At 52.3% G+C, this 13,132-nt stretch overlaps 1 protein-coding gene across 1 annotated transcript in view; it reads right to left on the minus strand.

The window, feature by feature from the left end:
• The window catches only part of FHAD1 (forkhead associated phosphopeptide binding domain 1), a gene marked incomplete at both ends in the record, with an annotated part of 107,310 nt that overhangs the window by 15,425 nt on the left and 78,753 nt on the right, over positions 1–13,132 (minus strand). Inside the window, 6 exons of the mRNA XM_080920942.1 lie at positions 1,903–2,030; positions 2,646–2,775; positions 8,354–8,480; positions 8,804–8,963; positions 11,434–11,540; positions 11,951–12,026. Coding sequence (XP_080777068.1) covers positions 1,903–2,030; positions 2,646–2,775; positions 8,354–8,480; positions 8,804–8,963; positions 11,434–11,540; positions 11,951–12,026 — 728 coding nt within the window. The remainder of the gene's footprint in view (positions 1–1,902; positions 2,031–2,645; positions 2,776–8,353; positions 8,481–8,803; positions 8,964–11,433; positions 11,541–11,950; positions 12,027–13,132) is intronic.

Here is a 13,132-nt window from a genome sequence, read left to right on the forward strand (position 1 = left end):
ACCCAGGTGGACTTTAGTCCTCAGTAGGTGCATCGAGGGCATCTCGGCCCTCAGCATCAGCAGGTGCTGCCCTGTGCCCCCCCCACCCCAAAACTAAAGCAGAACCAAAGACCCTGACCATAAAACCAGAAACGCGTAAGAGTGGACACAGTTATACATTGAGATAGGAAGGTATGTGTGTGTGTGTGTTAGACGTTATGGTGTATGTGTTGTGTGTGTGCACATGGATGATGTACATGTGTGAAGGCGTGTATAACCCATGTGGTGGCCAGAGGTGGTCAGGAGTCCTGTCCTGTCACACTTTGCCTCATCCCTTTGAGACAGGATCTCTCATGGAGCCTGGAGGCGGGTTGGCAAGCAGCAAGCCCCAGTGCCTGGTGAAGCTCCTGTCTCCATCTCTCCTGAGCTTAGAGGTGGGTGTGTGGCCACACCCTGCTTTTTCCGTGGGTACTGGGTATTTGAACTCAGGCCCTCGTGTTTGAAGAGCAAGTGCTCTTGCCCACTGAGCCATTTCCCTGTCCTTGACAAGAATGTCTTTGGAGATAACAGTAGGTTGACCAGAGTCCTCTGGACCCCTCTCTAGGATCCCCCCCCCCTTTTTTTTATCCTGGCAGGGTGCTAGAGGAATACAGGGATGGAGTAGAGATTCCCCCTTTACCTCTGTGACCTTGGGTGAGGTGCCTTCTGAAGCCCTGATTCTTAATCTAACAGGGACATTGGAAATCCACAGGTCAGCTGCTGCAAGGAGTAGCTGAGCAGGCGAAGGGCTCAAATCAGTGCCCCGTATACAACAAGCACTCAATCTATGTGGGCTTTCCTTCCTTCTGGCCTCTTAACAGTTTTACTGTGGAGGATGGAGAGTTGGGAAGTTCCCTGCTGTGTGGTGGCAATGGTGGGAATGGGGGTGGGGGTGGGAGTGGGGGTGGGGGTGGGAGTGGGGGTGGGAATGGGGGTGGGGGTGGGAGTAGAGGTGGGGGTGGGAGTGGGAGTGGGAGTAGAGGTGGGGGTGGGGGTGGGGGACCTCCTATCTGGGAGACTCTCCTGCCACTCTGAGCCCCAGAGAAAGGGTGTTTGGTTTTAGTGAGAAAACCAGCTCATTTCAAAGACCTTCCTCTCCAAGGACAGTAAATGTCCGGAAAGATTATTAGACAGGACATTGGTTCAGATAGGGTAACTTTGTTGTTCATTCTAGAAGCTTCCGTGTGCTTTGTTCCCAGTTGGTAGCCAGTGGGCCTTGTGGCTGACACAGACCTCAGCCTATCAAACACTCGGTCTCACATCCAGTGGGTTACAAGCTCCCCTTCGATGTCACCACCCATCACTCCTGAGAATCTTGGCATGAAGTCCCCCAGGGCCTGTCCTTGGTTTTTGTTGTCATTGTTGAGAGTGTAAGTTGCCCCCATAGGCCTAAAACTTTCCATGCAGTCAAATCGGATCTGTACTCCGATCCCCCTGCCTCCACCCCTCAGCCCTGAGATTACAGGTGTGTGTCACCCAGCATTCAGACGGGGCTTCCTCACAGGGCTCTCCTCTGGCCCTCTCACCACGCTCCCCTACACTGCGTGTTCGAGTCTCTCCGTTTACAGGAAACAGCGGACTTTGGCAAACTCCTGGCATAACCTCATTTTCTGTAGAATGCAATGTCTCCTAAGAGGAGGAGGGGCCCTTTGTGCTTCGGTGACCGACCTGGCCGAGACTCAAAGCAAGGACACTGCACTGTGCAGATGAAGGCTATTGTCTGTGTCAATATGATTCCCGGCCGATGTGTGTAGACAGACACCTGTTCATCAGGGAGGCCCTGGCTTTGAACCTCCGGCACACCGTCTCCAGGGTCATCTCTCGCCAGCCCTAATGCCCACCCTCTTGTGTCAGTCACTTCAGAGATAAGTGATTTTTGGTTACCGGTCGGATCTCTACTCTTGAGAGGGTTGTCAAGTCGGGCCTTGCGTCTAATAATATTTTCTGTACGTTTTTTTCCATTCGGAGGGTCTTAAGCTCTAGGAATGATTCATTCACATGGTCCTTATGAGCTGTAAAAGAAATTGTGTAGACTCAGGTGTCATTTCATGTCATCACTATAGCTATGGTTTTCAAGACACGGGGTCGTTCTAATCCTCACAACCTCACAGGGGTACTGGCGAGGAAGCCAAGGCCCAGAGAGGTGAAGCGAATTGCCTGAGGCCACACAGTAAGTGTGAGGCTTTGGCCACCATGGTAGAGGCTTCCATAGTGAATGTCACCACAAGCCTTGTGACCACAGAGGTGACAATGGCACTTGTACCAGGATACCTTAGCACCCAGTGCCTTCCTCGGCCGTCTGCTGCCCATTCTGAGCCAGCCCCAGCCCTTTTGAATGGGCCGCTCTAAGAGGAGCCCCCTCCTGCTCACCCTCAGGTATAGTTAGACTGTGACAAAGTTCCCACCAGGTGACAGGGAAATAAAGAAGACAGTAGTAAGTCTTCCTGTCCCGTTCATGTCATGTCAGGGCTTGCATTTGACCCTCAGGCAGGACCTGGCCCCTTCCTGTTAGCATCATAATGTCCTGATTATTCAGTGATGGGTACATCTTGGCCAGCCAGCCAATCCGCAGGGTGCTCACCAGGCTCTGGGGTCCCCAGGCTGGGACTAGGGAGCAGAGAACTTACCCGAGGAGTTGGCCTTCTCCAGATCTTTGACCCGTGTTCGGAGTTCCGCCAAGGCCTTTCTCTGCCGCTGGATGATTTCCTCGTGTCGAGACCCTTTGCACTTGGCCCCCAGGTCACTGAAGGACTGTTCCTGAGGATAGGGTAGCACACACAGCAGCTCCAGAAGGGCCCAGGTATTTCCCTTAGATGCCCAGTGACGTAAACAACTCCTGTTTAGCAGAAACCCTGCCATTCGGCACTTCTGGGAAACATTGCCAGAGCTTCAGCAGAGAAGGAATTTAAACTTTTCATTGCAAATATCAAGTCCTGTGGAGAAGGATTTCCAGCTCTCCTCCCTACGTTAGCAGTACTATAAATAAAACACCCCTTGTTCTCCTTCTCCGCAGCCTTTATTTCTTCTCTTAATAGGCTTTCATGCCTGGCTCTCCATCTCCTGCTCACTTTTTAAGACAGGGCCTCTTTATGTATCCCTGGCTGTACTGGAACTCACTGTGTAGACCAGGCTGTTGGTCTCGAACTCAGAGATCCCCCTGCCTCTGACTCCTGAGTGCTGGGATTTAAGGTGTGTGTCACCACGCCCAGTTTTGGACCTTTCATTTATTAACAATCTCACCTTTTTCTGAATGGTAACTTTTAGAAAAGAATTCTTTTATGACTTTTCAAATTTGTGTGTGTGTGTGTGTGTGTGTGTACCCCTGGGTGAAGGTGTCTGCGGAGGCCAGAGTAGGGCGTCATATCCCATGGAGGTGGGTTATAGGTGTCTGTGAGCCCCCTGCTGAGGCTGCTGGGAACAGAATTCCCGTGCAAGAGCCATGGGCGAACTTAACTGCTGAGCTGTCTCTGCAGCACTCCCGGTTCTACTTCTAGGGGGGCAGTTTGACTTCTTTCCTCCTTCCACCCTCCTGTGGTGCTGAGGGTGGAACCCGTGTCTCGTGTATTACTAAGCTCTTGCTTTATTGCTCATGTGTGTTCTCAGCCCCAGCAGGACATTTGAGATGAGAGCTCAGGAGGCTCCTTTGACACTGGTCACGAGGATGGTTTTCTCCTGTCTGTTTGGGGGTAGTGGATGCCCTGGCACTAGGTTGGTCTGGAGAGAGAGAGTCTTTTGAGACTCCAGGATCTCTAGAGTGGCAGGTCCAACAGAACTCTCTGTGACAGTGGAATATTCCATACCCGCCCCAGACAGGAAGATGGCTGCTGGCCACATGCAGACCCCACGGGACCGTTAGGGACTAGAGCAGGGCCTGCTCGGGGCACAGACAAGGAAGGTCTTTAAAGGCCATGTTCCCTTTTCAAACAAATTCAAAGACTTTAGGATGATTTTTTTTTTCTAAAAAAAAAAAGAGAGAAAAAGAGGAGTTACATCCCAGTGATGCAGAGCGCTTGCCTAGCCTGCACAAAGCTCTGGGCTGCAATCCCAGTACTGTAAAAAGGGAGGTGACATGTGCCTGCGGTCCCAGCACTTGGTGGAAGTGGAAGAATCAGAAGTTCAAGGTCCTTCCTGGCTACATAGTGAGTTCGAGGCCAGCCTGGGTTACATGAGATCCTGTCTCCGTTCTCTGAGGAGGATTCATTCATTCATTCATTCATTCATTCATTCATTCATTCACTCAGTCCACACCTCCGAGTGCCAACTTGCTCTGGGCTCTGTGGCTCTGTCAGTGAGTAACACTGGCAAATCCTTGCTGTCCTGGACTTTGCATCCCAGTACAAGGTGACAGACAGTGGGGAAGTAAAGAGGGAGAGACGCAGTGGGCAGTCACAGATGTTAAACTGATAATTAAGAGGGGGGCTGGGGCTGGGGCGCTGTGAGTAGGGGTGGGGTTTCAGTTGTCACACAGTTGCTAGGGGGAGGCCTCAGCCAACCTGGCAAGAATGGGAAGAAAGCAACGATCTGTCTCATTTATAAGTACTTTTAAAATAGCAAGTTGTGGTTCATTTTTAGGTTGTAGATATAGATGCTGGAGGCAACACACGCAGCATGAGGGTGAACGGAAATTATTAAAATTTTATACAGCTAGGCATCTTCATCTTTCTCTTCTTTTTAAATTTTTTTTTTCCCTTTTGAGGTTTTTCTTTGAGACAGGATCTCAAGTAGCCAAATATGACCTTGAACTCCCTGGCCCTCCTGTCTCCAGCTCCGGAGTTCTGGGATGTCAGGTAAGGACTGCCGAGCCTAGTCTTTGTGGTCTTATAGCAGAATCGCTTTGGGAGCTCAGCAAGCTCTACCCACTGAGCCACACGTCCAGCCCTGTGTCTATCAACCCATCACTACCTACCCATATTCTCATTCATATTCACTGACCCCGCCCTCTCTTCCTAGGCTAGACACTATTCCAGGTGCCTCCGTCCAGGACCCCAAGCTAAGGCCTCCCGAGGAGCTGAACTTTGTGCAGGATTTGCAACAATGGTGAACAATCTGGCGTTAGACACCTTAGCGTCGGTGACTGAGAAATCCAACCGCGGAAGGAGCCGAGGCCAGGGAAGGACAATCATTTGTTTCTCCTTTACTGATGTTGGCGATCCTCTGAGGCCAATAGGATGATGAGACCCAGGCTCTGTGCTAGTCACACTGGCTCTCCCGGGATTCAAGGCCTATGCTCTCCTTCAACGCTGGCTGAGGCCCTCTCTTGGACATTTCTATCATTTATACCTTTATGACTCTGCTCCAAATCGCCCCCTCTGGAGGTCTCTGACCAACAGTTCTGGGAGAACCCTTTCCTACCACGACGCTCTGAACTGCTATGCTGGTCAGTATTTTGTCTCTGGACACAAGCAATGGTTAATCTAGAAAGAGCGAACCTCAACTGACTGAAACAAACGCCTTCATCAGATTGGTCCGTAGGGCTCTTTTTTAATTTAATTTAATTTAATTTTATTTTATTTTTGGTTAATGATTGATATGGGGAGGCTCAGCCCACTGTGGATAGGGCTACCCTGGAACAGGTGGTCCTGGTGTATATAAGAAAGCAGGGCGAGGAAGCCAGGAAAAGCAGGCCAGTAATTGGTACTCCTTCTTGGCCTCTATTTTAGTCCTAGCCTATGAGTTCCGGCTTTGAGACCCTGCCCTGACTTTCCTCAGTGATGCGCTGTAACCTGTAAGATGAATTGAACCCTTTCCTCCCCAGGTTGTTTTTGGTCAGAGTGTTGATCACACCGATAGAAAGCAAGCCAGGACAGTCTGAAGTCCTACCACGACAGCTCCACAAACCACTTGACACCCCCTCCCCACCTCCTCCCTAGGACATTTTATTCTATACTATTTTCTTTCTGGCTTCTCCCTTTGTGCACATGGTCTGGAAGGAGCGAGGCCCCTGTCCCCAGCTCAGGGCTGCTGGGAGACCCAACTGCTCTGGTGTACTGCCCTGAAGCTGGTCCACCTCAGGGCTTGGTTCTGTTATTCATCTGCTGGAGGGCATCTGTTGGTCCTGGAAGGAGCCACCTGAATGTTCCCTCAGTCTGGATAGAAGCAGACAGGAGACAGAAGAACAGGCTTGGCAGCCAGGGGACTTTCTTCCGTCTTTCATGCAAGGGGGTGGGGGAGAGGAAGTACCACGTGACCCTTCCTCATGCCCCTCTGGGAACTCTCTTATTGAGAGAGGACACGGATTCTTTCTCATACAACTCTTGAGCCCTCTGACCCTCTCCGGCTTTGGAAACAGGAAGTAGCCTGGATGAGGACCACTGTTCCAAGTGCCTTTTATCCTCCCTCCTCCCTCCCCCAGCAGATTCAACTGTGAGACAGAAAAGTAACCATTCAAAGGAGTCCCTCCATCAAACACAGGCAGGGTACGGGGGGGGGGGGGGGAGGGCTGGTGTGTGTAGGGTCCCTGAGTGCCTTTCCCTGTCTCTAGCACAAGGCCTGGTATACAGCAAGTGCTCAGTAGGTGGAGGTGGCTCAGGTCCTGCTTTGCTGGCTTAGGATTCCAGCAGGAGCGACTGGTATTTCCTACCCAGCTGAGCTTCCAGCCACCTGGGTCATCGCACGCCTCCTGGTTGCCCCGAGCAACAGGGAACACTTCTATTTGAGTGCTCTGGACAGCGCTCAGTGCCAGGGACTGGCTGGCTGGACCTCCAGCCCTTTTATCTTGGCTGCTGGAAGCCCTGGCTCCCTTGTTGTCTGGCAGGGACAGTGTCTTTGTGACACATTTTGGCTTTGTTCCTTCTGCAGATGCTTCCCAAACGCATCTGGTTTCCCAAAGTGAAAGGAAAGGGTGTTCTGAGCTCTAGGAAACCAAGACCTCAAGGAACCGCTGCACCCCACAGTCGGCCTACCAGGAATGACGGCCAAGACCACAGCACCAGGCATGGGCTCGGAGTCTGAGCATCAGCTTTGAGAGGACCACATGAAGGGCCACTCAGGCACGATTCCCGTTAGATGAGCATCTGGGACATTCAGGCAGCCACACAGCCACACTTATCAAGTGACCGACATGGTATGGGAGCGATGTAAGGGGTCACATTAACTGCCTGGCAACTACCGTCTCTGGAAAGGTCATTTGGTTCTGTTCCACGCAGTTTAGGAAGCCCCTCAGCCCCTCAGCCTCACAGCCAAACTCGAGTTCTACAGGGTAGCCGCACAGCGTCGGGTTAAAGGAGACACAGCTGCGTGGAGGGAACAACTTGTGTATTTTATGGATGTATCACCTGTCAGTTAAAAAGTCTGTGGCCTTTAGATTAGGCAGGAAAATAGAAGGTGGGACGCCGGGGAGGCAGAAAGGGTTCTGGGAAACAGAGAGGCACAGGAAGATGGGAGGAGATGGAACCATGGTACTTGAACACAGGTAACCAGCCGTGTGGCAGAAGGTAGGTGAAGATAATTGGGTTACTTTAGTTGTGAGCTCGTCAGAGAAGAGCCTAGCTGTATGGCCAAGGTATCTGTAAGTATGTCTTGAGTCTGAGTCTTATATCTGGGAGCACGGGGCTGGGAGGAAGGACAAAGCTTAACTTTTACACAGCCGAAATCTCCATCGCGTGGGGACCGGCTGGGTAAGGACACAGAGCGGACTTTTACAGGCTTCGTTGGAAAGGATGCCACTGAGTAGAGTCGGTGGGCTGGGGCAACGGCTCAGTGGTTAGAACACTTGCTCAAGCACTCATGCAAGCATTAGGGAATTCAGCTCCCCAGCACCCATTTTAAAAAGCAAAGCAATGATTGTATGTACCCCAGAGCTGGTGGGGAAGGAGGTCTCTAGGTTCAGCGAGGGAGAACTCCATCTCAAGGGCGATGAGACAGAGACAGGTATCCGGTGGCCCTCCACACATGCACACATCACACGTGAGCACACACATGCACACCCACATGCACATGCACAGAGACAGAGATAAATCACAGTGTTACAGTTACCTAGCAGATGGAGGTATGTGCAGGTTGTGTGTATGCATAAATAAAATATATTTCTCAACAAGTCTTTGAAGTGGGGATGCTGTTCTCGAGGCCAGGGAGTTGGCCCACAGTGACCTCCCTAAGGCTGCAGACTTTTTATGTGGAGGGATAAGGATTCAAACCCAGGCCAACTTGATCCAAGGCACATAGCCAGCCACCGCCCATTCCTGGTCTTAGGGAGACCTGTTTGCATTGTTGATAGTGTGGCTCTGGAGACCGAGATCATGGGGACAGAGCTCTGACGAGCAATACTCTTAAGAAAGAAAGCCCTTAGCCCTTGGGCTGTTGGAGCTGCCTGGAACCCCCATTCACAGACACTGACCTCTTGGAAGCTGGAGAATGAATCTGGGTGGGCTGGTTCTATCTGCAATGAGATGTCACACTTCTGGCTCAGATTCCTAGGCTTCTGCTCCATGCTCAGGTGGGGTCTGGGTTTCTCTTGGGAAGCCCTGGGGCAGAGAGGGGCATCATGGGTATCAGGCAGCTTAGGGTTCAGGGACCTTTGCATCCCTCTGTAAACCTGAAAATCAAACTACGTTCACGGGGAACTGAGACCTTTCAGACTTCCTGCGTTTAAGCTGAGCCTGGTTGCCTGGGGGTGGGTGGGGGGATGCGCATTTCAGAGCAAAGCGCAGCTCTGTTTTAATTAATGAATCTAGGAAGCAATGAAACACTATCATTCACGTATCCGTCCACTTCAGCCAGCATTTACTGAGCCCTCTCTGTGCCAGATGCCTTGGGGTGGTCATGTCACACGGACCCCTTCCCACACCTGAGTGCCTCCCTGAGGACCTTCAGTTCCCGGTCCTTCTTCTCCACCAGGCCGGTCGTCTGCGCCACCTTCGCCTTGAGCATGCTCAGTTCGCCGTTCTGCTGCCGCACCAGGGCCACCTGCCGCTCCAACTCCGCCTTCTGCTTTTCGCTTAGCTCCCCTGGGAGCGACAGGAAGTTAGTGAGTGCTTTTCTACCTCAGGTCTCTGCCTTGGACTATCCTTCTGGGATCCATGAAGGCAGGTCTGCCCAGGGTTCTGGGCGGGGGGGGGTGCTCTAGTGCTCCCGGGAAGCTCTGCCAGAGCTTCTGCATGTGACAGTGGGTGGCACAGTAAGTCCCCTGCTTCTGCCTCATGACATTGTTAAACCAGCAGCTGCCATCAGGGCCCCGCTGCCTATCTATGTCCCCCACCCCATCCATGTCTCCACCCCCACCCATGTCCCGCACTGCCTGCCCATATCCCCCACCCCTGCCCATGTCCTCCACCCCTGCCCATGTCCCCCACCCTTACCCATGTCCTCCACCCCTGCCCATGTCCCCCAGCCTTACCCATGTCCCCCACCCCTGCCCATGTCCCCCACCCTTACCCATGTCCTCCACCCCTGCCCATGTCCCCCACCCTTACCCATGTCCCCCACCCCTGCCCATGTCCCCCACCCTTACCCATGTCCTCCACCCCTGCCCATGTCCTCCACCCCTGCCCATGTCCCCACCCTGCCCATGTCCTCCACCCCTGCCCATGTCCCCCACCCTTACCCATGTCCTCCACCCTTGCCCATATCCCCCACCCTTACCCATGTCCTCCACCCTTGCCCATATCCCCCAACCCTACCCATGTCCCCTACCCTGCCCATGTCCCCCACTCCTACCCATGTCCCCTACCGCCTACCCACTCTCTCTTGTCTTTTATGTCACACTGGCCAATGTTTAGCTACCAGCTTCTGAGTCTTTTTGTTTATACTTTTGTTTCCAGACATCCTAGGCTGGTCTCCAACTCTCTCTCTCTTTCTCTCTCTCTCTCTCTCTCTCTCTCTCTCTATCTATCTATCTATCTATATACATAGCCAGAGATGACCTTAGACTTCTGCTCTTCCCAGCTTCACCTTCCCAGTGCTGGGAGCACAGGCGTGGGACATCCCAGTCTTATTTAGTGCTGGGGCCTGAACCCAGGGCCTCATGCAGGCTAGACAAGCTCTCATATCCAGCTGCTTCTGCCTCTTTCTACCTGGGGGTGTTCCCAGGACCCTGGAGTCTTATGGGCTGTGTGCCCCAGAGGTACAGCAGTGGTCCACCCACAGCTGGCAGACAGCAGTTCCTGTTCCCTCAGCAGCCCTTCTATAGTTCTCATCTTCCTTATGGCTCAGGCCCTGCTTCATCGCTTGAAGGCATTTCCCGGGGCTGGGACGTGAACAGACTGGCTATAGTGGAGTTCCGGTTTTGGGTCTTCTGTTGGGAGGACCCACGCTAAGACCCTTGCACTGCCTTAAAACTTCAGTTGCAGGCTACAGCGAGTTACTGTCCGCAGCACCATTTCACAGATGTGGACACTGAGGCTCAGAGAGATAGTATAGAGTCCTGCTTAATGTCAAATGATCTGGTTCTGGAACTGGGTTTTGACTTTCTGTAGATACCATTATCTGTCACTCTCTGTCCTTTTGGAAAACGTCAGGGAGCAAACAATCCTGAGGGTTTGGGGGTGTCAGAGGCTAGAGATGGGTGAGACAGTTTTCCCCTCTCCCTTTTTTTCTTCCTGGATCCCCTCCCTTTTTTTCTCTCCCTCCCTCCATCTCTTCCTCCCTCCCTTTCTTCTCTCCCTTCCTCCTTCCCTTCCTCCCTCTCCTCTTTTCCTTCCTTCCCTTCATTCCTCCCTTTCTTCCCTTCCTCCCCTCTCTCCCTTTCTCCTCTCTTTCCCTTCCTTCCCACCCTCCCTCCTTTTCTTCCTGGATTCTCTCCTTCCTTTTCTTCTTCCCCTCCCTCCTTCCCTTACTCCTTCTCCTCTTTTTCTTCCTTTCTTCTCTTCCTCCCGCTCTTCCTTTCTTCCTTTTTTCTTTTCCCTCTGTCCCTCTTTCTCTCCCCCTCTCTTTCTCTTCCTTCCTTTCCTCCCTCCTTTTCTCCCTTCCCCAGCTGCCCTTCCACTTCTGGAAGCTTTGTTACCTAAGTCTGGACTTTTTTTTTCCTGCCAGAGGCTGGGGATGGGAAAGAAAAACTGGCCAAAAGAAACTAGAGGAAAGATGGGGAAAGAGCCCTGCTGTGTGGCTGTACAGGAGGGTACCCTAGCAACTGGAGGGGACATGAGACTGGGTTTTCTCACTCCTACTCTGGGTGGCCATTGTCAAAGAAGGTGTTCTTTGCGTGAGGAAGAGGAAGCTTGTGAGGGCCCTTCAAACTGCACCCAGACACCTGCATAGGACCAAGCCCAGAAGGAGAGCCCCACTATGGCTCTCCTGGGGTGGAGATGCTCTGAAGCAGATGCCATTGACATTTAGGGTCCAGTAAGTGTGTGTGATTCCCCCTGAGTGACGGGCTGCAAGCCCATGTGTTCTGGGAGGCTTTGAGTCTGAGGCTGAGGACTCTTGGTCTTCACTTCCTGCCTGGTCAGGAGGTCAAGCGACCCAGGAACTCACACCAACCTCTCAGGTCTGACATCCGGTTGTGAGCTTCCCCGAGGTCGGTCCTTAGCTTCATGATGATCTCCTGCTGGGACAGGATTTCCTTCTGAGCCATTAGCAAGTCATCTCTGCAAGAGAAGAAAGGAAACCCAAACCCGCCCGTTGGTTTAGCCTGTTGGTTGAGCTGTGCTCAACTTCCCTGGTGACTCCTGAGGACTGGGGCAGGAAAATCTGGAGAAAAAGCTCAAAAAGCCCAGGGGTGGATCCCGGGACCCCAGCCCAGGCAGGGGACAGGCGGCCTTTAAATACTGGAAGAGAACCCCATTTTGATGCGCTTGTGTTTAGTGAACTTTGAGGAAGAGCCAAGGGTTTGGTTGGGGGGAGGGAGGCTGAGGGCCACTGAGGTCTAGTGAGGGTTTCAGGTTGTCCTACATGGGACCTATCTTATGCCAGGGATAGGGAAGGCTAAGCAACTGGGAGAAGACAGATATGGCCATGCCCCTGCCTCTCCGGCTCCTGAGACAGGTGTGCTACTCACATCAGGTGGTCGCACGCTATTTCTTTGTCCATCGGGGGTCCTGCTGTGAGCTCTTGGGGCACTTTCTCCTTTTGAGCTGCATTAGGAGGACATGTTAAGGTCATCACAATCTGAATGCAGTGGGTTTTCCCTTTACCTTCTCCTGTCTCTCACAACAACCTGAACTTTCTCTACCCTGAGACTCCTTACATGTCTATCGTGATAAGCCGAGGTTGTTCCTCTGTGTGAAGGCCTGGATGTAGTCTGTACTTAGCGAATTTTGAGGAAGAACCAAGGGTTTGGCTGGGTGGGGCTGAGGTCCACTGAGGTCTAGTGAGGGTCTCGGCTGGACCTGCATGGGACCTGTCACCACCCACGGCAGGAATTGATATGTTGGCATTTCATCTGCACTGTGTGGCTTAAGAAGCTGGAGACTTGATCTCGTGGTGCTTAGAGCAGGGAGTAGATTGGTCATCGGAGACCTCGGAGCTCCAGGATGCTAGCGGCTTTTTAAGACTGACAGAGACCAGACAGGTTCACACCCCTTGTGCCTTGTCCCTTTCTACCTTCTGCCATTAAAAAAAACAAATAAAACCAAAAAAACTAATCTCACGTAGCCCAGGCTGGCCTTAAACTCACTGTGTAGCTGAGGGCAACTTCTGAACTTCCAATTCTCCTGCCTCTACCTCCCAAGTGCTGGGACTCCAGGCGTGTACCACCAGATCACATTTACTGGGTGACAGATTGAACCTTTGCCAACTGAGCCACATGCCCAACTTCGCACACCCATTTTCTCCTGACATGTGACACCTTGGGCGTTCTCAGGCCTCTGCTGGCAAGGCCACGCACCCCCCCCACCCCTCGAACATTCATAGGACTGGGTGTCCTCTGGGTCAGCGAAAACAGAAAATAGGCTATATATGGCTGTGGGCTCTTCCCGGCTACTGGGTGATGTTTACAGACCAGGAAGCATTGTGGGGGTGAGGGACCCGTAGCAATGGCCCAGCCGAGCTTCAAGAGGTACAGCCTCGCCGATGGGTCGCTCTACTTCCCCTTCTCTCTTTCTAAACACACATCTTAACAGAATCTGTGTTTCTGCCTTCCTGGCTTCCTTGCTCCCTCCTTAGCCCACTGTCTTCTGCTTTCCAATTCCTGCTCAATCGTGTATTCACTCAACAAACAGTTATTTAATGCCTGTTTTAT

Source organism: Micromys minutus, assembly GCF_963924665.1.
Source record: "Micromys minutus genome assembly, chromosome: 9".
In the NCBI taxonomy this organism is placed as follows: Eukaryota; Metazoa; Chordata; class Mammalia; order Rodentia; family Muridae; genus Micromys; species Micromys minutus.